The 23084-nt window shown below is 39.4% G+C and overlaps 1 protein-coding gene across 1 annotated transcript in view; it reads left to right on the forward strand.

The window, feature by feature from the left end:
- Positions 1-23084, forward strand: part of FMO2 (flavin containing monooxygenase 2) — a 41530-nt gene that overhangs the window by 11502 nt on the left and 6944 nt on the right. The window contains exons 3-5 of the mRNA XM_027564781.1: positions 11674-11862; positions 15937-16099; positions 19662-19804. Coding sequence (XP_027420582.1) covers positions 11674-11862; positions 15937-16099; positions 19662-19804 — 495 coding nt within the window. The remainder of the gene's footprint in view (positions 1-11673; positions 11863-15936; positions 16100-19661; positions 19805-23084) is intronic.

Consider the following 23084-nt stretch of genomic DNA (forward strand, 5'->3'; position numbering starts at 1 on the left):
GCTCCAAAATCACTGCAGATGGTGACTGCAGCCATGAAATTAAAAGACACTTTCTCCTTGGAAGAAAAGTTATGACCAAGCTAGACAGCATATTAAAAAGCAGAAACATTACTTTGTCAACAAAGATCTGTCTAGTCAAAGCTTTGGTTTTTCCAGTAGTCATGTATGAATGTGAGAGTTGGACTCTAAAGAAAGTTGAGCACCGAAGAATTGATGCTTTTGAGCTGTGGTGTTGGAGAAGACTCTTGAGAGTCCCTTGGACTGCAAGGAGATCCAACCAGTCCATCCTAAAGGAAATCGGTCCTGAATATCCATTGGAAGGACGGATGCTAAAGCTGATACTCCAATACTTTGGCCACGTGATGCAAAGAACTGACTCATTTGAAAAGACCCTGATACTGGGAAAGATTGAAGGCAGGAGGAGAAGGGGACAACAGAAGATGAGATGGTTGGATGGCATCACCAACTCGATGGACATGAGTTTGTTATAAGCTCCAGAAGTTGGTGATGGACAAGGAAGCCTGGTGTGCTGCAGTCCATGGGGTTGCAAAGAGTCAGACATGACTGAGCAAACTGAACTGAACTGATAAAAAGATCCTGAATAGTGAAAGCCGTCTTGAGAAAGGATAGCAAAGCTGGAGGCATCATGCTTTCTGATTTCAAACTATTACAAAGTGTTAGTAGTCAAGAAACAGAATGGTACTGTCATAAAAAAAATAGCACATAAGTCAATGGAAATGAACAGAGAGTCCAGAAATAAAGCCACATATATAGGGTCAATTAATTTACAACAAAGGAGTCAAGAATACACAATGGGGCAAGAATAGTCTTTCCAATAAATGGTGTGGGGAAAACTGAACAGCCACTGTGAAAAACTGAAAATGGATCTCTATCTTACACAACACACAAAACTGTTTCAAAATGGATCAAAGACTTGAACACAAGATCAGAAACCATAAAACTCCTAGAAGAAAATGGAAGCAGTAAGCTTCTTGACATCAGTCTTGGTAATGATTTTTTTGTATCTGACTTGAAAACAATTGCAACAAAAGCAAAAATGAACAAATGGGACTCCATCAAACTAAAAAGCACAATAAACTCCATAACTTTTTATCACGACAAATGAGAAATAGGACTTACTGTGGTGATCATTTCACAATGCATACAAATGGCAACCATTATGTCCTACATCTGAAATTAATACAATATTGTATGCCAATTATGCTTCAGTTAATATATATATATATGATTTGATTAATTCCAGGAAGATTCTTTCTGCCCCAAAATATTTCTCCTGCTATCACATTCCTGATGTCTAAAATTTCAGAATTAGAGATATCATCCTGTGGGATAGAAAAGTTAGGTTAAAATTTGAATTAATTCAGTTCAGTTCAGTCACTCAGTTGTATCCAACTCTTTGCAACCCCATGGACTGCAGTATACCAAGCTTCCCTGTCCATCATCAACTCCCAGAGTTTACTCAAACTCATGTCCACTGAGTCAGTGATGCCATCCAACCATCTCATCTTCTGTTGTCCCCTTCTCCTCCACCTTCGATCTTTCCCAGCATTAGGGTCTTTTCAAATGAGTCAGTTCTTCGCATCAGGTGGCCAAAGTATTGGAGTTTCAGCTTCAGCATCAGTCCTTCCAATGAATATTCAGGACCGATTTCCTTTAGGATGGACTGGCTGGATCTCTTTGCTGTCCAAGGGACTCTCAAGAGTCTTCTCCAACACCACAGTTCAAAAGCATCAATTCTTCAACACTCAGCTTTATAGTCCAAGCCTTATTAGATATAAAATGGTTAAGTATATAGCTCCCTGGCACTTGCAACAATATCACATTTCAAACCTCCCTTAAAACTATATCCAAGAGATAAATATAAACAATTTCTCTACCCAAAGAAGACAAAGTCTTCACTGAAGAGTGAAACATACAATAATCAAAATTTCACAGGCCTCCAATGGGACCACGTGAGGGTCTGGATTTCCAGGAGACAGTAGTGCCAAGGAAGGAGCTGCTGAAAATGCTGCTGGGAGCCTCCACACCCACTTCCAGCAATACTTGCCTCTCTACAACTCTACCAATCAGAATCAATGTTAAAATATGTTACTCTCTAACTTCTATATTTACACACAATTCTTCTAAGATCACTTAATACATTTAGTGGTGACAAGTTAAAATTTTAAAATTCCTGCCCCATGCCCAACTCAGATGGTGCTGAATTCTTCCGAAAGATTCTCTAGCACTTCCTAGTGGCCATTTTGGAACATGAGAAAGGTGGGTAATTAACATATACTTTAGCACTTTTCTCCAGCAACAGGAAACATTTGCTGTGCACCATCTCATTTTTCTTCACAATACTCCTAGGGCATAGGTGTTATGATTATCCTCACTTAACATATGAAGAGTTTAGGATAAATAACCTGCCCAAAGGGATACAGGTAGTGGGAAAATAATAAAAATGAAAGTCTGAATGAATCAGATAAAAATCACTCCCCTCAAAAAATTTACAGTCAATTCATTTTACACTTTCCCACTATAGATTGTGCTTCACTAGGTTTGAATGCTGCACCTCTACTAAAGGTTTAATGTGCACTAGCTTTTTCAGTATGTGCAAAGCTAATGCTATCATTTATATAATTACTTGCATATGAATTATCTCATTCTATACTCACAATAGTTTTTAGTAATTCCAACTTAAAAGTGAGAAAGTCAAAGTAAGTGATTTGCCTATAGTTACTAATAAGTGGTAGATGACAATGAGATGACATAATAAGATGTCTTAGAACCAGCCACGATATTGCAGTTAAACTTATACATGTTTACCCTCATGCTTCATCTCACAGAATTCTAAAGATGAATATTAAACTTGGAATCAATTAAAACCCCTGTGTTTTTCATCTGAATTATTGATGACTTGGGTCACTATTATCCTATCTTTGTAAAAACTAATTTTTTAATCTTAATTATAGGATTTCACATTTGTGCATGTTAGACATTATCTAGTTGGTTTTATTCTTAATCAAAGAGTGTTTATATGAAGTTTCAATCTTCTGTTAAGTTTTCTATGTTGAATAATATTAGAATATTTACTCACACCGTATAAAAAATTAAACTCAAAATGGATTAAAGACCTAAATATAAGACCTGAAACCATAAAATTCCTAAAAAAGAACATAGGCAGAACACTTTTTGATATAAATTATAACATATTTTTTTATTTGTCTAAGGCAAAGAAAACAAAAGCAAAAATAAACAAATGAGACCTAATAAAACTTAAAAGCTTTTGCACCGCAAAGGAAATCATCAACAAAATGAAAAGACAACCTACTGAATGGGAGAAAATGCTTGCAAATGATATGGCTGATAAGGGGTTAATATTCAAAATATATAAACAGCTTATACAACTCAGTATCAAAAAAAGAAGCAACCCAATTTAAAAATGGGCATAAGACTTGAATAAATATTTCTCTAAAGAAGATACACAGATGGCCTACAGGCATATGAAAAGATGTTTAACATTGCTAATCAGAGAAATGCAAATTAAAACCATAATGAGATATTACCTCACACCAGGGTGGCTATTATCAAAAAGACCACAAATAAGAAATGTTGGCAAGGACGTAGAACAAAGCTAACCCTTGTATACTGTTGGCGGGAATGTATGTTAATACAGTCACTGTGGAAAACAGTATGGAATTTCCTCAAAAAATTAAAAACAGAATTACTATACAATGCAGCAATTTCACTGCTGTGTATATATCCAAAAACACAAATTCAAAAAGATACATGCACCCCAATGTTTGTAACTGCCAAAATATGGAAGCAAATGAAATGTCCATCAACAGATGAATGGATAAAGATGTGGCAGTATACATAATGGAATACTACTCAGCCATAGAAAATAATGAAATTCTGACACATGTAACAACCTATGGATGGACCTAGATAGTATTACGCTTAGTGAAACAAGTCAGAGAAGGACAGATACTCTGTTATTGGTTATGTGTGCCTGAAAAATAAGACAAATGAATGTATATAATAAAACAGAAACAGACTCACAGAGAGAACAAGCTAATGGTTACCAGCGGGGAGAGGGAAGAGAGGAGGGGCAAGTTAGGAGTGTAGGACTAAGAGATACAAGCTACTGTGTATAAAACAAATAAGCTAAGCAACAAGGATATATTGTACAGCACAGGGAAATATACCCATTATTTTGTAACCAGTTCTAATGGAGTACAATGTATGAAAATATTGAATCACTATCTGTACACCTGAAAGTAATATAATATTGTAAATCACCTGTACCTCACTTTATTAAGTGTTTGTTTGAAGTTTCAATCCTCTGTCAAGTTTCTATGCCTCCACACTTGGGTATATACAAATTTGATCATCTGTATTTGTCTCCATCAAATTTACTAATTTAAATGTTGATAATAGATGAGACTGTGAAGTAGACACCCGGGAAATCACCAAAAGGAATTTCCCATATGGTGCCGTTTTCGCACTGACCAAAACACGTACTTTCTTTATTCTATGCCTCACAGCCTCTCTTCTGTTTCAGTTGGCATGTTTTTTTAACAGCACATTATATTCAGTTTAACATTAGACAGAACTAGCTTAGAACAAAGAGTCATTTCCTTCCCTGTAAAGATAACCGCCTTACCCTTGTTTTACTTTGGGAAGTTCTCTGTGATAAATGTATCACAGCATTATTCAATATATGTTTTTGTACATTGTTGTCCATTTAATAGAACCAAATTTAACATGTTAGATATTTGTAACTCTCCAGGAAAACAAATATAAAATACTATGGTTCTTAAGCCTCTTTACCAGCTGTTTAAGATATATTTTGATTGGTGGTTTAGTCACTAAGTTGTATCCGACTCCTGCGACGTCATGGACTGTAGCCTGCCAGGCTCCTCTGTCTGTGGGATTCTCCAGGCAAGAATATTGGAGTGGGTTGCCATTTCCTTCTCCAAAGGAACTTCCCAACCCAGGAATCAAACCCAGGTCTCCTGCACTGAAGGCAGATTCTTTACCAACTGAGCTACAGAGGAAAGCCCTAATTTTAGTTAGTTTTCCATAATTTTTTTTTTTCAATACGGGGCCTGAGCTCCTTTTAGGAAAAGGGGAGGTGCGCTTCCTGACCCCGCCGAGGTCGGCTTCGCTTTCTCTGGTCCCACCCGGTCCCCCGGGAGCTCCATAATTTTTTTTAAAGAAGTAATGTTTACATGTATAGAATAGAATAAAGTTTGTAACATAATATTAGCAAAATCATAACATTTGCATGCATAAAATAAAACAAAGTTTATAGCATACTATTAGCAAAACCATTTACTTATTCCCATTACACTACTATTTTAATGTATCATTTAGTAGTATCTTAGTATCATTATGGGGCTTCCCTGGTGGCTCAGATGGTAAAACATCTGCCTGCAATGCGGGAGACCCGGGTTCGATTCCTGGGTCAGGAAGATCCCCTGGAGAAGGAAATGGCAATCCACTCCAGCACTCTTGCCTGGAAAATCCCATGGACGGAGGAACCTGATAGGCTACAGTCCATGGGGTCGCAAAGAGTCGGACACGACTGAGCAACTTGACTTTCACTTTAGTATCATTAAGCCCTATTTACAATGAGGGGGAAATGCTCTGGTTAACACGACTTCTTTCACTCATTCAACAAACATATTACCTGGTTGCATAATATGCACCAGGAATATATTAGGTACTAAAAAGACACAATTGTACAGTCCCTACCATCAAAGGGCTCGTTTTTCGGGAGCAGGGTGTGGCGGGAACTAAAGAAAATCCAGAGTGCAGATTTATAGAAGCTGAAACACTGAGTGTTATGGAAAGCACAGAATTTCACTCAGCAGAAGGGTATGATACTTTTATTTGTCTTGACAATAAACAGAGATCAGATATGTGAAAATCCATCTAGGCCAAGCAAATGGCATGTGCAAAGGCGTGGAGGTTTGTGAAACTTGATACACTTAGAGAATACAAAGTCATGTAACATGGCTGGAAAGAAGGATGCAGGTTGGCTGAGAGATAACTGATGAGGCTGGAGAGAAGAGCCAGAGTCTGGATGAGGACCTTGTGTCACATGCCAACGAGTGTACCATTTACCCTGAAATCAGTGAAGACAGTGGGCAGTATCTGAGTCAACGAGTTTAATTAGGGGGCTCTTTCAGTGATCAAGGGCAGAAATTAGGGAAGTACCAGCCCAAAGGAGAGAGGACAGAAAGCAATGACACTCTAATAAAGGGTGTGTCTCAGTGTTCATTGTGCATTGAGTCAGCTGGGGAGCACTTCTAAACTACAGATGTCTGGGGAGCACTTCTAAAATACAGATGTCTGGGCCCAAACCAGACCTACTTACCGTTTTTATACTTTTCAAAGCTCCCCTGAATTCTTCTACTGGAATTAGTCCATAGATTAGCATTTGAGAATGACAGTTTTGCCTCTAATTGTAGGACTAGGACCCACATGAGAAAAGAATCTAAAAAAGAGTGGATGCAGGTATAACTGATTCACTCTGCTGTACTGCAGAAACTACCACAACATTGTAAATCAACTATAAGCCAATAAAAAAAATAAAATTTTTTAAATAAAAATAAGATGCTAAAATAATTAAAATAAAATACTAAAATAATTAAAATAAAAATATTCTTATTGGTAAGAATTTAAAGTTTCAGTTACACTTATTACAAGTAACAGAGCAGATAAAATCCACCCAAAAAAGTGAAAATTTGGAATGTTAGGATATTTTCAAAGAAATAAATTTTATTTCCAAACTGCTTAGAATAACTAGCCATGAGAATAAACTATGGATTGTTAGAAGTCAATATAATTACATTTCATAACAAAAAACAATTTATAAGATTTTGTATTTATATTTGTAATAAGTGAATCTATTTTTGCTTTGTAAGCTTGCTCCTTCTAGATTAAATATTAGCTTTATAATCTTTCTTAAACTTAATTTAGTTTTTATATCCTTTTCATCTTTAAAGAATCAAAGATAAACCTTAGTCCAGCCTATAATAAAAGATCATAAATTCTAAATCAGGGTTGTCTGAACATAATCTTCTGACTTGCAAAAAAATTTATAGTAAGAAAAATGCTTACCATATGATCAATTATCTTAAACAAGTAAATTGTCACTAATTCTATTTGTTAGGAAATTCAGACTATTAATCTGTATTTGTGCTTAGTTCATTTTTAGGCAGTGCTTGTATTTTAAGTAAATATATGAATTAAATTTATCTGTTTTGAAAGTCATGTCTCCTGTCCTTGCCTTGGTTGAGAGCAAAGCCTCTCATCTTATTTCTCTACTTTCCATCTCCAAAGCCCAAACTGATTTTAATTCAATGTGACAATAAGCTCCATGAAGATAGAAAACTGTGTGTCCTGGTAACACTTTACCCCTAACTCCAAGCTCAGGACCTAAACAGGAGATATAGTTGATAGACATTTATTTATTTACTTTGGAGAAGGCAATGGCACCCCACTCCAGGACTCTTGCCTGGAAAATCCCATGGATGGAGGAGCCTGGTGGGCTGCAATCCATGGGGTCTCGAAGAGTCAGACACAACTGAGCAACTTCACTTTCACTTTTCACTTTCATGCATTGGAGAAGGAAATGGCAACCCACTCCAGTGTTCTTGCCTGGAGAATTAATAAGAATCATCTTCCCTCTACAACCCCAGGAAAACTCAATTATACCCAGATTTATCTAGATATATAGACATCTACTTCAGCCAGTATAGGAAGAAGTGCACATGGACAGAAAGCATTTTTTAATAGTTGTCTACCAATCAACCTAAGTATAAAGATTATTACTTGATGTTCATAAAAGAATTTTGATGTCATCATTTGTGTCAAATTACACAAGTAAAATCCCCAAAGGAGATCCTTGCCCTGGCCCTGAAACTACTATAGAAGCTCAGGCATCAGAACCAGTTCTCATCACTCAAAATTCCCTTAAAATGACCTGACAGAGGAGCCAACTACATGTTAAAGCCAATCTAAAGCACTTGTAAAAACTAACATGTTAGCTCTACTGTAACAGTCCATTTTATTCTGTCTCAAAACTATGACTGGTTCAGTAAGACTAACTCTAATGGCCAGTAGTAATGCAAGAGAGGCAAACATGGATGGAGCACTTATTTAAAGTCAGGCATTGTGCTAAGCATTATCTAATCTCATCAAAGCCCCATGACAACTGTCTAATGGAACAATTGATGAACTCTGTTTTACAGGAGAAAAGGAAGAATCTGACTTATGTAACTTGTGTATGCTCTGTGCATATACTATACCATTTTATATAATGGACTTGAGTATCCTTGGATGTGGGTATCCACAGAGGGTCCTGGAACTAATCCCCTATGAACACTAAGGGATGACCGTATTATGCAATTTGAAGCTAGTGTTTGAAAACAAAAATACCATGATTTACTCATTCAAAGTTCAGATTATATCCTTGTATATGAGACAGAAAGCACTTCATATTTGAATACAAACTCCCTTTTCTTCTGTACATACATACAGTTAATAATAAGACCACACCAAATCACCTAGAAAACTGACATGCCCTAACATGACTAGTTTTTACCAAGCCACTTAATACTGTAACAAAGCTATCATCTGCCCCTCAATTACGGACTAGGAAAGATAGACAATCTGCTCATGGGAAAAAAGGCATCTGACTCCTGGCTTATGGTAGGCATGAGTGAATGAATGAATGAGGAAGAGAAAGCAATGGAGGAAGGAGAAGGATCTTTACAAACTTGGACTTTTTATTGGTCTTAAATGGCACGATCTGAGAGCAAACATTGTTTTAGCCTTGGAAAATCATGTTAGTACCGATAATCTCTGAAATTTGGACACAGTGAAGCCCAACACATATAAAGAGCTTTGCTGATAAAAGAGGAAAGATCCCACAGTTTAATGTTTAACTCTTTGAAATAAAGTATACTACTACTACTACTACTACTACTACTACTACTACTACTACTACTAAGTCGCTTCAGTTGTGTCTGACTCTGTGAGACCCCTGAGACCGCAGCCCACCAGGCTCTCCCATCCCTGGGATTCTCCAGGCAAGAACACTGGAGTGGGTTGCCATTTCCTTCTCTAATGCATGAAAGTGAAAAGTGAAAGTGAAGTTGCTCAGTCGTGTCCAACTCTTAGCGACCCCATGGACTGCAGCCTACCAGGTTCCTCCATCCATGGGATTTTCCAGACAAGAGTACTGGAGTCGGTTGCCATTGCCTTCTCCAGAAATAAAGTATAGCCTCTTGTAAATGAAATATCAGAAAATTCAGATGTGATAGATGATAGTGTGTTTGTATCAGTTCCTGTGGTGTCAGAGCAGCTGCCTGGATACCTTTATTCTGTGGTGAACAGTGAGGAGTCACTGACAACTTTGCTGAAGCTTATAGCTTCCTCTGTAACAATAGACAATAACAATACTTTTGAGCACCTAACACATCCCTAGTTTACAAATGACAGGACCGAAGCTCAGAGGCACTGATTGATCCAGGCTCACTCAGCCTAAAAGAGATGAATTCAAACCTGTGTCTAACTCAAAGCCCAGGCTCCTTCTGCTAGTCCAGGTTGCCTCTTTCCGTGTCCAAAAATCTAAGGAGGCTTGACCTAAAGATCTGGCAGGAAAGTAATAATTTTCTATAAGTAATGGTAAGAAAGCAACATATACAACTGATTTATTACAATGGTAGAATTACAGTTGGATATTTACTGTCCTTTATTTACTATTCTGTAGAGGAGATTATAATGCCATTTATGTAAGATTAGGTAATTTATTATAATTAATTCATGAGTTCCTATAATCTTTCCATGTTTTTTTTACATCCCACCCTAGTGCTAAGTCATCATAGCAACTACTATATGCTGGATTATACTTAGTCTCTGCCTGTGCAGAAGCATCTGTTGAGGAGTTCTTGGGTGGCATTATTTACATTTTCTTATAAAGCCTGTTTGATAACATGCTGACTTCACAAACACTGAATCACCATACCTGGCTCTTGCACTATTTAATGTTAAATCATTACGCAGAGCACTTGTTGTAGAGGAAATTATAAACTCAGCCACAGCATGTGCTATCTCCTGAATTATCAAAGCATACTCAACAACACTCAGAATCAAACTTAAGTTTTGATTGGGGAATCTAAAAAAATGATACAAATGAACTTACTTACAAAACAGAAAGAGACTCACAAACTTAAAGAACAAACTTACGGTTGCTAGGGGCAGGTGGGGAAAGGTTAGCTAGGGAGTTTGGGATGGTCATGTACACACTGCTATATTTAAAATGAATAACCAACAAGGATCTATAGTGTAGCACATGGAACTCAATGGTATGTGGCAGCCTGGGTGGGAGGGGGGTTTGAGGGAGAATGAGTACCTTTGTATGTATGACCGAGCCCCTGCGCTGTTCACCTGAAACAATCACAACATGGTTAATCATCTATACCCAAATACAAAATAAAAAGTTCAAAAGGAAAAATATACTTGATTAGCATTAATACTACTTATTTGGGACTTCCCTGGTGGTCTAGGGGTTAGGAATCCACCTTCCAATGCAGGGGATGTAGGTTTGATCCCACTGGGGGAACTAAGATCCCACATGCTACAGGGCAACTAAGCCCCTGACACAACTAGAGAAAACCCACGCACTACAACAAAAACCCAGTGCAGCCAGAAACAGAAAAATACTACTTACCATTATCACTTGAGGAAGGTTGATTCACATAAAGCATAAGATAAAGGCGGGGGATTCAAATTAAGATGTGAAAACTTCCTGCTCCCCAAAGTACTCATTTTAACTGAAATTCTCCATTATAGTCTCTGACCAGTGACGCAGAGTTTATTGGCTCCTAAAGATGTGGAAGATGGGTGTAGCCTCGCCAGGGAAAATTTTGGAAGGGGGCTGATTGTCACAATCAGTTCAGTTCAGTTCAGTCACTCAGTCGCGTCTGACTCTTTGCAACCCCATGGACTGCAGCACACCAGGCCTCCCTGTCCATTGCCAACTCCTGGAGTTTACTCAAATTCATGTCCATTGAGTCGGTGATGCCATCCAACCATCTCATCCTCCGTCATCCCCTTCTCCTCCTGTCTTCAATCTTGCCCAGCATCAGGGTCTTTTCCAGTGAGTTAGTTCTTCACATCAGGTGGCCAAAGTATTGGAGTTTCAGCTTCAGCATCAGTTGTCACAATGATTGACACTAAACAGGTAGAGATCTGGGAAGCTAATTACTGATGCATTTTTTAGCAATGTAAGAATGGCACATACACAGCTCCTCATCCACCAGACATTTCAGTCATACTGCAGCAATGAAAGGGGCTTCCCAGTTGGCTCAGTGGTAAAGAATCCACCTGCCAAGGAGAGGTAGGTTCAATCCCTGGGTTGGAAAGATCCCCTGAAGAAGAAAATGGCAACCCATTCCAGTATTCTCACCTGGGAAATCCCATAGACAGAGTAGCCTGGCTGGTTACAGTCCATGGGGTCACAAAAGAGTTGAACATGACTAAACAACAGCAGCAATGAAAGAGCTTCCAATCACGCAGGGGTTACATGTGGAAGGTGAGCAGGAAATCGAGGGATTTCTTTAATACCTTATTACCACTCCTTTATTTCATTAGGAAAATGTTGAAGATGGCCGAGCAAGTATCTATCAATCTGTCATCAGCAACACCAGCAAAGAAATGTCCTGTTTCAGTGACTTTCCAATGCCTGAAGATTTTCCAAACTTCCTGCACAATTCTAAACTCCTGGAATACTTCAGAATCTTTGCCAAGAAGTTTGATCTACTAAAGTATATTCAGTTCCAGGTATTGTATTTTGGGTAGGGGGGAGGGAAATATCACGATAGAAAACTCAAGAAGTAATGTCATCACCTGTGATACTATAGGCTATATGCATAAACAGAAGAAAAACATTTGTCAAAATTAAGGCTTGAATGATATTGACAGTGAAACTGCATTTAAATTAGTATCTATAACCACTGAAGACGACTAGCCTCATTTCCTTTGAAAGGGTATATGAAAATAAAAGTTATGTTGTTTTATTTTCTTACCTTCTCCATAGAAATGGATTATCTTAGAAAATGGATTAGATAAACCCACAGCTCCCCATTCATCTCAGAACCCTATAGAAACCATTTTTGTTAATTTTTGATGTATTGTTTAGCAACATAAGAATGGCCAGATACTTCTGAAATGCAATTATAACTACCTTTCCCTTGTTTCCTCAAAAACAAATAATCAACAAGAAAAAAACAATATCCTCATTAACCATCCTAAAGTTGTATCAATAGCCTACACTCTGAAAACTAGTAACTGTGTTGAGGAAATAAATTATAGCTCTGAATAAATATTGGTAGAACTTATTTTTTAACATATTTCATTTTCTCAGTAATTTTTGTTTTACTATAGATTTGTATTACATTAATTTGTAATAATTGATTTGGTGGACATAAACATATGCAAATACCATGAAAATGTTTCAGTCTATCTAATACAGAGTTCCCCCAGTTGCTTCTTCTCTTGTTTATCGTTTTATTGATGTTGTTTCTGGAGGTTGGAGAGGGGTTAAGAAAACTCACTCCCATTTATTGGTCTCTGAAGCGGTATAAGCCATAAGAAGCAAGAACTCAATTCAAACTATAAAAGGACATGTCCAGACTAAGTTCAGTATCAATACGGTGACCGCCCAGGAATGGGAAACCACCAGGTTGCCTGAGAAGGACTGAACTGGCTCAGGTCAGTTACATTTCTAATAACCTCCCCAGTGACAGTGAAGATTGGCCCTTGAACCACATTTTCTATAGCCAAGAATGTGGAGTACTTTAGTGAATATATTATCAGTTCAGTTCAGTTCAGTCGCTCAGTCATGTCCAACTCTTTGCAACCCCATGAATCGCAGCACGCCAGGCCTCCCTGTCCATCACCAACTCCCAGAGTTCACCTAAACTCATGTCCATCGAGTCAGTGATGCCATCCAGCCATCTCACCCTCTGTCTTCCCCTTCTTCTCCTGCCCCCAATCCCTCCCAGCACCAGGGTCTTTTCCAATGAGTCAACTCTTCGCATGAGGTGGCCAAACTATTGGAGTTTCAGCTTTAGCATCTGTCCTTCCAATGAACACCCAGGGCTGATCTTTAGAATGGACTTGTTGTATCTCCTTGCAATCCAAGGGACTCTCAAGAGTCTTCTCCAACACCACAGTTCAAAAGCATCAATTCTTTGGCACTCAGCTTTCTTCACAGTCCAACTCTCACATCCATACATGACCACTGGAAAAACCATAGCCTTGACTAGACAGACCTTTGTTGGCAAAGTAATGTCTCTGCTTTTGAATATGCTATCTAGGTTGGTCATAACTTTCCTTCCAAGGAGTAAACTTCATGGCTGCAGTCACCATCTGCAGGGATTTTGGAGCCCAAAACAATAAAGTCTAACACTATTTCCCCATTTGCCATGAAGTGATGGGACCAGATGCCATGATCTTCATTTTCTGAATGTTGAGCTTTAAGCCAACTTTTTCACTCTCCTCTTTCACTTTCATCAAGAAGCTTTTTAGTTCCTCTCACTTTCTGCCATAAGGGTGGTGTCATCTGCATATCTGAGGTTATTGATATTTCTCCCGGCAGTCTTGATCCCAGCTTGTGCTTCTTCCAGCCCAGCATTTCTCATGATGTACTCTGCATATAGGTTAAATAAGCAGGGTGACAATATACAGCCTTGATGTACTCCTTTTCCTATTTGGAACCAGTCTGTGGTTCCATGTCCAGTTCTAACTATTGCTTCCTGACCTGCATATAGTTTTCTCAAGAGGCAGGTCAGGTGGTCTGGTATTCCCATCTCTTGAAGAATGTTCCACAGTTTATTGTGATTCACACAGTCAAAGGCTTTGGCATAGGCAATAAAGCAGAAATAGATGTTTTTCTGGAACTCTCTTACTTTTTTGATGATCCAGCAGATGTTGGCAATTTGACCACTGGTTCCTCTGTGTTTTCTAAAACCAGCTTGAACATCTAAAAGTTCACGGTTCACGTACTGCTGAAGCCTGGCTTGGAGAATTTTGAGCATTACTTTACTAGTGTGTGAGATGAGTGCAATTGTGCAGTAGTTTGTGCATTCTTTGGCATTGCCTTTCTTTGGGATTAGAATGAAAACTGACCTTTCCCAGCCCTGTGGCCACTGCTGAGTTTTCCAAATATGCTGGCATATTGAGTGCAGCACTTTCACAGCATCATCTTTCAGGATTTGAAATAGCTCAACTGGAACTTCATCACCTCCATTAGCTTTGTTTGTAGTGATGCTTTCTAAGGCCCACTTGACTTCACATTCCAGGATGTCTAGCTCTAGGTGAGTGATCACACCGTTGTGATTATCTTGGTTGTGAAGATCTTTTTTGTACAGTTCTTCTGTGTATTCTTGCCACCTCTTCTTAATATCTTCTGCTTCTGTTAGGTCCAAATTTGAAATCTTTCAACTGAAAATACCCAGACATTTTGTAGCCTTTTCACAACATTCCACATACATTTTTTAAAACTGTAAAAGCTTCAAAATTGCCAACACAGCATTTTGAAAAATATCTGAAATTTTGAAAAGCATGTAAAAGGGGCTCAAACACTTGCCAGCAAGAGGGATGCATGCCATTCATCTGGGAGAAACTCTTCACTTCCTTTGACATTGCTTCTTAAATACAGCAAACACAACATTTATATACACTTTCAAAAATCCATAAACCTCCACACAGCAAACAACATTTACAAAAAGTCAATAAACCAGTAAATTATTTAATCCAAATGAGAGTATGAAATGTATTGCTAGCAAGACATTTTAAAAATAATAAATATGACAAGCCACAACTACTGAGCCCACATGCTGTAACTACTGAAGCCCACGCTCCTAGAGCCTGTGCTCTGCAAGAGAAGCCCACACACTACATTAAAAAAAAAAATGAGTGGATATGAACAGACAATTCACAAAGCAAGAAATGTTGTGCAAATGTAACAATAAATATTACCAAAAAAAAATTCGCACTCACTAGTAAACAACAATATGCAAAATAAAGGATATGATGCAGACTTCCTTGGTGGCACAGTGGATAAGAATCCCTCTGCCAATGCAGGGACACAGGTTTGATCCCTGGTCCAAGATGATTCCATATGCCACAGAGCAACTAAGCCCATCCACCACAATTACTGAGCCTGTGTGTTGCAAATACTGAGCCTATGTGCCGCAGCTACTGAAGCTCTCATGCCCTAGAGACCATCCTCAGCAACAAGAGAAGCCACCTCAACGTGAAGCCCATGCACCACAATGAAGAGTAACCCCCACTCTCCGCAATGAGAGAAAGCCTGTGAGTAGCAATGAAGACCCAGTGCAACCAAACATAAATTAATTTTTTTTTCAAAAAGCACATGATGCCTTTAATAAAATAAATAGGAACAACTCACCATTCATGGAGCGCTGTCATGGTGCCAGGCACTATTCATGGAATATCTTCTCTAACACTGAGTCTGCAAGAGGTCAACACAAAAGTTTTGTGATAAATGCTGACTGTGTGATCACTTGAATGATGAACACGTATTTTGTATCTTGCCCAGAGTTTTGCCGTGATTTTCTAAGTCTCTCTCCTTATTCAGTCCTTAACGCTGGTTCCCACTGCTAAGTCAGGCCTCTCACACAAAGCAATACATCCTTGGTAGCATGTGCCATGGAAGAAGCAGCAGGGCGCACTTAGCTGTCTTTGCCTTAAGTGGCTTGAAATGGCTTCAAATGGAATCTCAATGGAGCCAGACATTGCACTCTACCCTTACCCACTCCTGGGCACTGGATAAGGCCCCTTTTATGCCAGAGTAATTCTCGATGATGCCTTCTCTGTGTTTGATTCCAGACAACCGTCCTCAGTGTGAAAAAACACCCAGATTTTGCATCCTCTGGCCAGTGGGTGGTTGTTACCAAGAACAATGGCCAGGAGCAAAGCGCTGTCTTTGACGGAGTCATGGTCTGCAGCGGCCATCACATCCTTCCTCATCTCCCACTGGAGTCATTTCCAGGTGAGGCCTGTGCAGAGCCCCAGCTTTTGGGAGTAGGTGTCCAGGTATTTAATGTTCAGGCTGGATTGACAGCAAAACTGGCTAGCTACTGCAACTCAGCATAATATTAAAATCAGGATAGAGCCAGAAACATGAAAGACTCCAAATACCATCTTTGTTTCTTTTGAGCCCTTCAGGTCTTCATTATTAGAGTTCAGCCAAAGTTCAGCCTCCCCCAAAGTTACTAAATGTTACTCAGAATTTCAGAGAATTTTCAACCAAGTTGGTTTTCTGTTGGAGAGATGCTTTCAGCCATATACCTTACCTTAACGACAGGGAAGCCTGGCGTGCTGCAGTCCATGGGGTTGCAAAGAGTCGGACAGGACTGAGAGGCTGAACAATAACAAAAGCTTACCCTGACCTTTTTCTATCCTGCCAAACACTTGTGACTTTGTTTCATTTTGGGGACTTCCACAGAGCCATCCCCACAGCCAGGGTTACTGGGGGTAGTTTCTGGACATCAGTGCTCCTATAGGATAGTGATGGATTCGAGGAGTACAGGGGAAGATGGCCCCTCCCAGGCCTCTCCCTAAGAGAGCACATTTCCTTCCCAAGGCCTTTAGGAAAACATTTAATAGGGTGGTTCAGTCCAAGCCCCACATTACTCAAACCACCTGAGGAGCTTTTAAAGTTCAAATGACCTTCAAAGATTCAACTGGTCTAGGGTAGGCCTAGGTCAATTACTTGTTCAAGTGATTTTCAATATGCAACCCGGACTGAGGCTTCCTGATCTAAAGCAATGGAACTTTCCAACAGAATCACCTGGAGGACTTTTAAAACCACAACTTTCTAGCCTCCATCCCTAGCATTTCCAGCTCTGTAGGTCTAGGCTGAGAATTTGCATCTCTAACAAGTTCTCCGGTGATGCTAATACTGCTGGCCAAGGGACCAACACTTTGAGAACTCATATGATCTAAAGGAGAAGGAAATAGCAACCACTCCAGTATTCTTACCTGTAAAATTCCATGGACAGAGGAGCCTGGCAGACTACAGTCCAGGGAGCTGCAGAGTCGTATGTGACTGAAGCAACTGAGCACATGATCTAAAGGCTCTTTCAAGCAACCCATCATCAAAGACAAGTACTTTAATAAGGTCCTGTTTTCCTGGGAAAAGACACAGATGTTTATCTTCAAAAAGGCCTGTCCATGGAAGCAATCTAGATGTCCATCGACAGATGAATGGATAAAGAAGCTGTAGCACATTCATACAATGGAATATTACTCAGCCATAAAAGTGAACACATTTGAGTCAGTTCTAATGAGGTGGATGAACTTAGAATCTATTATACAGAGTGAAGTCAGAAAGAGAAAAACAAATAAATAGTATATTAATACAAATACATGGAATCTAGAAAGATGGTGCTGATGAACCTATTTTCAGGGCAGCAATGGAGACATAGACATAGAGAACAGACTTGTTGATATGGGTTGGGGTGGGGGAAGGAGAGGGTGGAACGAATGGAGAGGGGAACATGGAAACATATACACTACCATATGCAAAATAGATAGGCAGTGGGAATTTACTGTATGACTCAGGGAACTCAAACTGGGGCTCTGTGACAACCTAGAGGGGTGAGATGGGAGGCAGGTTCGAGAGAGAACAAATGTATACCTATGGCTGATTCATATTGATGTATTGAAGAAATCAACACAATATTGCAAAGCAATTATCCTTCTGCTGCTGCTGCTGCTAAGTCACTTCAGTCGTGTCCAACTCTATGCACCCCCATAGACAGCAGCCTACCAGGCTCCCCTATCCCTGGGATTCTCCAGGCAAGAGTACTAGAGTGGATTGCCATTTCCTTCTCCAAATTATCCTTCAATTAAAAACAAAATTTTTTTAAAAGGCTCTCCAAAGAAGACATACAGATGGCTTACAAACACATGAAAAGATGCTCAACATTGCTCATTATTAAAGAAATGCAAATCAAAACCACAAAGAGGTATCACCTCACACTGGTTAGAATGGCCATCATCAAAAAGTCTACAACAATAAATGCTGGACAGGGTGTGAAGAAAAGGAAATGGTCTTGCACTGTTGGAGGGAATGTAAATTGATACAGCTGGTATGGAAGACAGTATGGAGATTCCTTAAAAACCTAGGAATAAAATCACCATATGACCCAGCAATCCCAGCCCTAGACATATACCCTGAAGAAACCAGGGTTGCAAAAGCCACATGTATCCCATTGTTCATTGCAGCACTGTTTACAACAGCTAGAACATGAAAGCAACCTAGATGCCCATTGACAGATGAATGAACCAAGAAGTTGTGGTACGTATACACAGTGGAATGTTACTCAGCCATAAAAAGGAATGCATTTGAATTAGTTCTGATGACGTGGATGAACCTAGAACCTATTATACAGAATGAAGTGAATCAGAAAAAGAAAGATAAATATCATATTATAACACACATATACGGAAACTAGAAAAATGGTTTTGAAGAATTCATTTACAGGGCAGCAATGGAGAAACAGATATAGAGAATGGACTTATAGACATGGGGAGATGGGAGGAGAGGGTGAGATGTAAAGAAACAGTAACATGGAAACTTACATTACCATATGTAAAATAGGTACCCAATGGGAATTTGCTGTATGGCTCAGGAAATTCAAACAGGAGCTCTGTATCAACCTAGAGGGGTGGGATGGGGAGGGAGATGGCAGGGAGGTTTTAAAGGGAGAGGATATATGTATACTTATGGCTGATTCATGTTGAGGTTTGACAGAAAACAACAAAATTCTGTAATCCTTCAGTAAAAAAATTAATTAAAAAAAAGGCTCATCCAGTAAGTTGCTGACTTACTGCAATGTGGAAACTATCCTTTGCCTTAAATGTGCCTTGTTTTTAGTTTATTTTAGTTTTTATTTGCTTTTGCAAAATAAGAAAGATGAATATTATTCCAATTATTACGCAATTACAATAATAGCACTTAATACTATGTTTAAGAAACATTTAAAAGAATATATGCTATGTGATATTGAAGTATCATTGTATAGTCCAAAATAGGATAATGGATGGCTGGAAATCAATACCTGACTCTGCTCTGTTTATCAAAACCATCTGTCCTCTAGTAAATACCTAAGCTGCAACCTCTGAAATCAACTTTTTTGGTGCTGAGCTATAGGCTTGGGCTTCCCTGGTGGTTCAGATGGTAAAGAATCCACCTACAATGCAAGAGACCTGGATTCAGGCCCTGTGTTGGGAAGATCCCTTGGTGGAGGAAATGGCTACCTACTCCAGTATTCTGGCCTGGAGAATTCCATGGACTGTATAGTCCAGAGGTTGCAAGGAGTCAGACACGACTGAGCAACTTTCACTTCACTTCACCATATGCTTAACCTAACATTTTTTACATGCTTCATACTTTGAGTTTGCCAGTTGGCCTTAATATTGTAACTTCCCTAAGAGGGGAAATAACAAAACAAATGATTGATCCCAGAAAGGAAAAGCTGACAGTGCAGTTTTATTGAAATTAACTTGACATAGTTCATGGATTTCTCTTTTCTTCACCCCCAAAGGTATCCAGAAGTTCAAAGGCCAATATTTCCATAGCCGCCAATACAAGCACCCAGAGGGATTTGAAAAGAAACGCATTTTGGTGATTGGAATAGGAAACTCAGCCTCAGATATTGCAGTTGAGTTGTGTAAGAAGGCTGCTCAGGTAACATGCTTCCTGATTACCTTGTCTGCTAGGGGTCGGGGCTGGGGGGGAGGAGAGGAAAAGGGAAGGGCATAGTAGAAAATCACAGCCATATAACCAAGGCTCCATTACTTGAAAATTGGTTGATTAGTTGGTTGGTTGCCCAGTGTGGTATCATAGGAAATCTAGAAATCAGGAAGCCAGTCAATCTCCCAGCTTTGCCATTAATCAGCTGTGTAACCTAGAGCAAGACATTTTACTTCTCCGGACTTCTCTCTTTAGTTTGGATCAGACAACATTCAGCACAGGAGGCCTTGTTTCTACCCAGGGGCTTCTATGAGTTGACTTGCTCATCTTTGGAGGAGTGCCTTTTAGAAATTAAATGCATATTTGAATTCTATTTGAAATGTAAACAATCCATAGTTCCCAAGAATCATTTTTTTAAAAAAAGAGAGATTAAATAGACAGTAAGACTCCCGAACAAGATCATAAATATTTAGGTGCTTCCTGAGGCCTTCCGACCACTGTTATCTTTGCACCTGTTCAGGAATGACACAGCTTAGCTGCAAGCGTCAAACATTACAAGATGCAAATGATGCTGACAGAGATGGTTGGGAATGGCAGAAACTAAATCCCTTTTAGAAGGACAGGCCTAGGCAAAGATAGGAAAATAGCTTAGGTTCCTCTCCCCGCAGCAAGCCCTTTCAACATGGTCTGGATTCCAGGGGCTCTATCACTCTTACACGGGCCTCTTTACCCTGGCATCTTCTGGCTACTCAGGACTTACTGTGGCCATGTCTACCACTGCCAAAAGTGCCCTATGCTGAGCCTCACACTGTCAGGACTCAGATGTTGTTGTGGTTCTTGGGCAGTCATATTTGACTCTGTGACCCCATGGAACTATAGTCCTCCAGGCTCCTCTGTCCATGGGATTTCCCAGGCAAGAACACTGGAGTGGGTTGCCATTTCCTTATCCAGGAGATCTTACTGGACCGGGAATCTAACATGCATCTCCTGCACTGGCAGGCACTGATTCATACCACTGAGCCACCAAGGAAGCTCCAGGGCTCAGATGCTGAATAGCAAATGTGATAAACATACGTGGTGCTTCCCCAGGAGGTTAATGAAGGGGTTCCACTGGGACCTGTCAGAGTTACCACCCTGAGGACAGAGCAGGTCATTAACACCAGAAAGAGTTGTACTAGACACAGGAGGTCCTCACCTTATTTATGAAAAGAAACCACTTTTCATTTTTCAAAGTTTTAAGGCCTTCATGTGAAGAACAAGTAAAGAGGCAGTAACTGTAAAGGCTCGGAGAAAAGCCAGCTCAGGTGGGGGAGGTGCCAAGTTCAGTCCCCTTACTGTTTGGAAAACCTGACAAGCTTGAGGAAGGGAGTGTGATGAAAGGAGCTGACCTAGCCGTCAACTAAGTGAAGCTCCATACTAGACCACTACATGTTGCAGGTCAGTGATTTGGACTTAGAACAGTTGATCCAAAGATCTTAGATTGCAAGAGTCTATTTCCTCTTATGGGCTTTGTCATGTAACAGCCTGTCTATCATGCTAGATTCAGTATTAAGTAAGCACCTTAGCTATATTTGTGTGCCTTCCAGCTCATTAATCTTTAAATAGTCTTTCCAACATTTATTAGATTAATAACATAATTGATCATTATGATAAAATATCTTACACAGAGTAATGCATTCTCAATCCTTCTTTGACAAGGCTTACCAGAGATTTTCTAGGAGCTGTGTAGGTAAGAGTTAGAACCAGGTGCACCTGCAAAGCTTAAAATTACAGTCTAAACTCACCTTAGTCCTGAGTGTGCCCTGCTTTTGTTAAAGGAAGTTCATGTTCATAATTATATGACTTGTTATACCACAGTCCAACCATCCACTCAAAATGCTGTGTGATGGTGCTGAGTCATCCATACACTTTCCCACCAAAACCCAAATCTCTGGTCCTTTGCCTGAAGTATGCATCTGATCCTAAATCCTCAGACATATCACACTGATACAGCTAGTGGACCTAGCCAAAATAGGCTCCCCTGCTGCAGGTATGGTGACAGAGAAAGAAAGGGAATAAAACAGGCAGAGCTTCCAGTGTGAACATGGATTGATCCTAAGTGTGTTATTCACTCAGTCATGTCCAACTCTTTGTGACCCCATGGACTGTAGCCTACCAGGCTCCTCCGTCCATGGAATTCTCCAGGCAAGAATACTGAAGTGGATAGCCATTCTCTTCTCCAATGGATCTTCCCAATCCAGAGATCAAACCTAAGTCTCCTGCATTACAGGCAGATTCTTTACCAACTGAGCCACCATGGAAGCCCTAAAGAAGAAGGACAGATGATAAGTAATGGAAAAAGACTTCATAGAAATATTTAAGTACATTACCTAATACCTAGCCAAAGTATTGGCTAAGCCAACAAAAGGATAGCAGCAGAAACAGTCAGGATGTTAAGTATATTACTACACACACACCAACAATTCAACACCATTTTATACAAGTGCTACTCTACAAGTTAAGGAGTTGAGACCCAGAAAAATTTGCTTCCAAATTCTGGCTCACTCCAGATATGAGGCACTACATGAAACTCCTCCAGCCTAAATTTACAAAATAATAATAGCTAGCAATACCTGTCATTAGCCAAGCAACAATTTCAGTCCTTTACATGTATCATCTCCTTTAATTGGTACAATAATTCTATGAAGCAAGTACTGCTACTACCCCTATTTTATGGAGAGAGAAACAGAGACACAGAGAGGTTGAAGTAACTCACTCAAGGCAACACAGCTTGTAAGTAGTAAGGCTGGGAGTCAAACCCAGGTAGTCTGAATCCAGAGTCCTCGATCTAGAATTCACAGTCTTCAACTCTTAAGTCAATCAGTTCCTTACAAGGGAGTATTAATGTGTTTATCAAGTCCTTGTACAATAGAACTCACAGAGTTCTGGCATGTAAAAGTACTGACATGCAAAATTTTAAGAAGCAAATGAAATATGCACTTGGTCAATGGAGAAGTAACAGTAAACAAGGTAAAATACACTTGAAAAGAGATTTAAATGTACATCTTGAAAACAAGGGCAATATGAGTATACAAGGTAAGGAATACATCTGATATATACACAAACACACTACTAGATATAAAATAAAAGCCCATGTGTAAAATATATAATCAACAAGGAACTACTGTATAGCACAGGGAAATATACTCAGTACTCTCTAATAACCTATATGGGAAAAGAATCTGAAAAAGAATAAATATATGTATATATATATTAATATAACTGATTACTTCCC

Source organism: Bos indicus x Bos taurus, chromosome 16 (genome assembly GCF_003369695.1).
Source record: "Bos indicus x Bos taurus breed Angus x Brahman F1 hybrid chromosome 16, Bos_hybrid_MaternalHap_v2.0, whole genome shotgun sequence".
Taxonomy (NCBI): domain Eukaryota; kingdom Metazoa; phylum Chordata; class Mammalia; order Artiodactyla; family Bovidae; genus Bos; species Bos indicus x Bos taurus.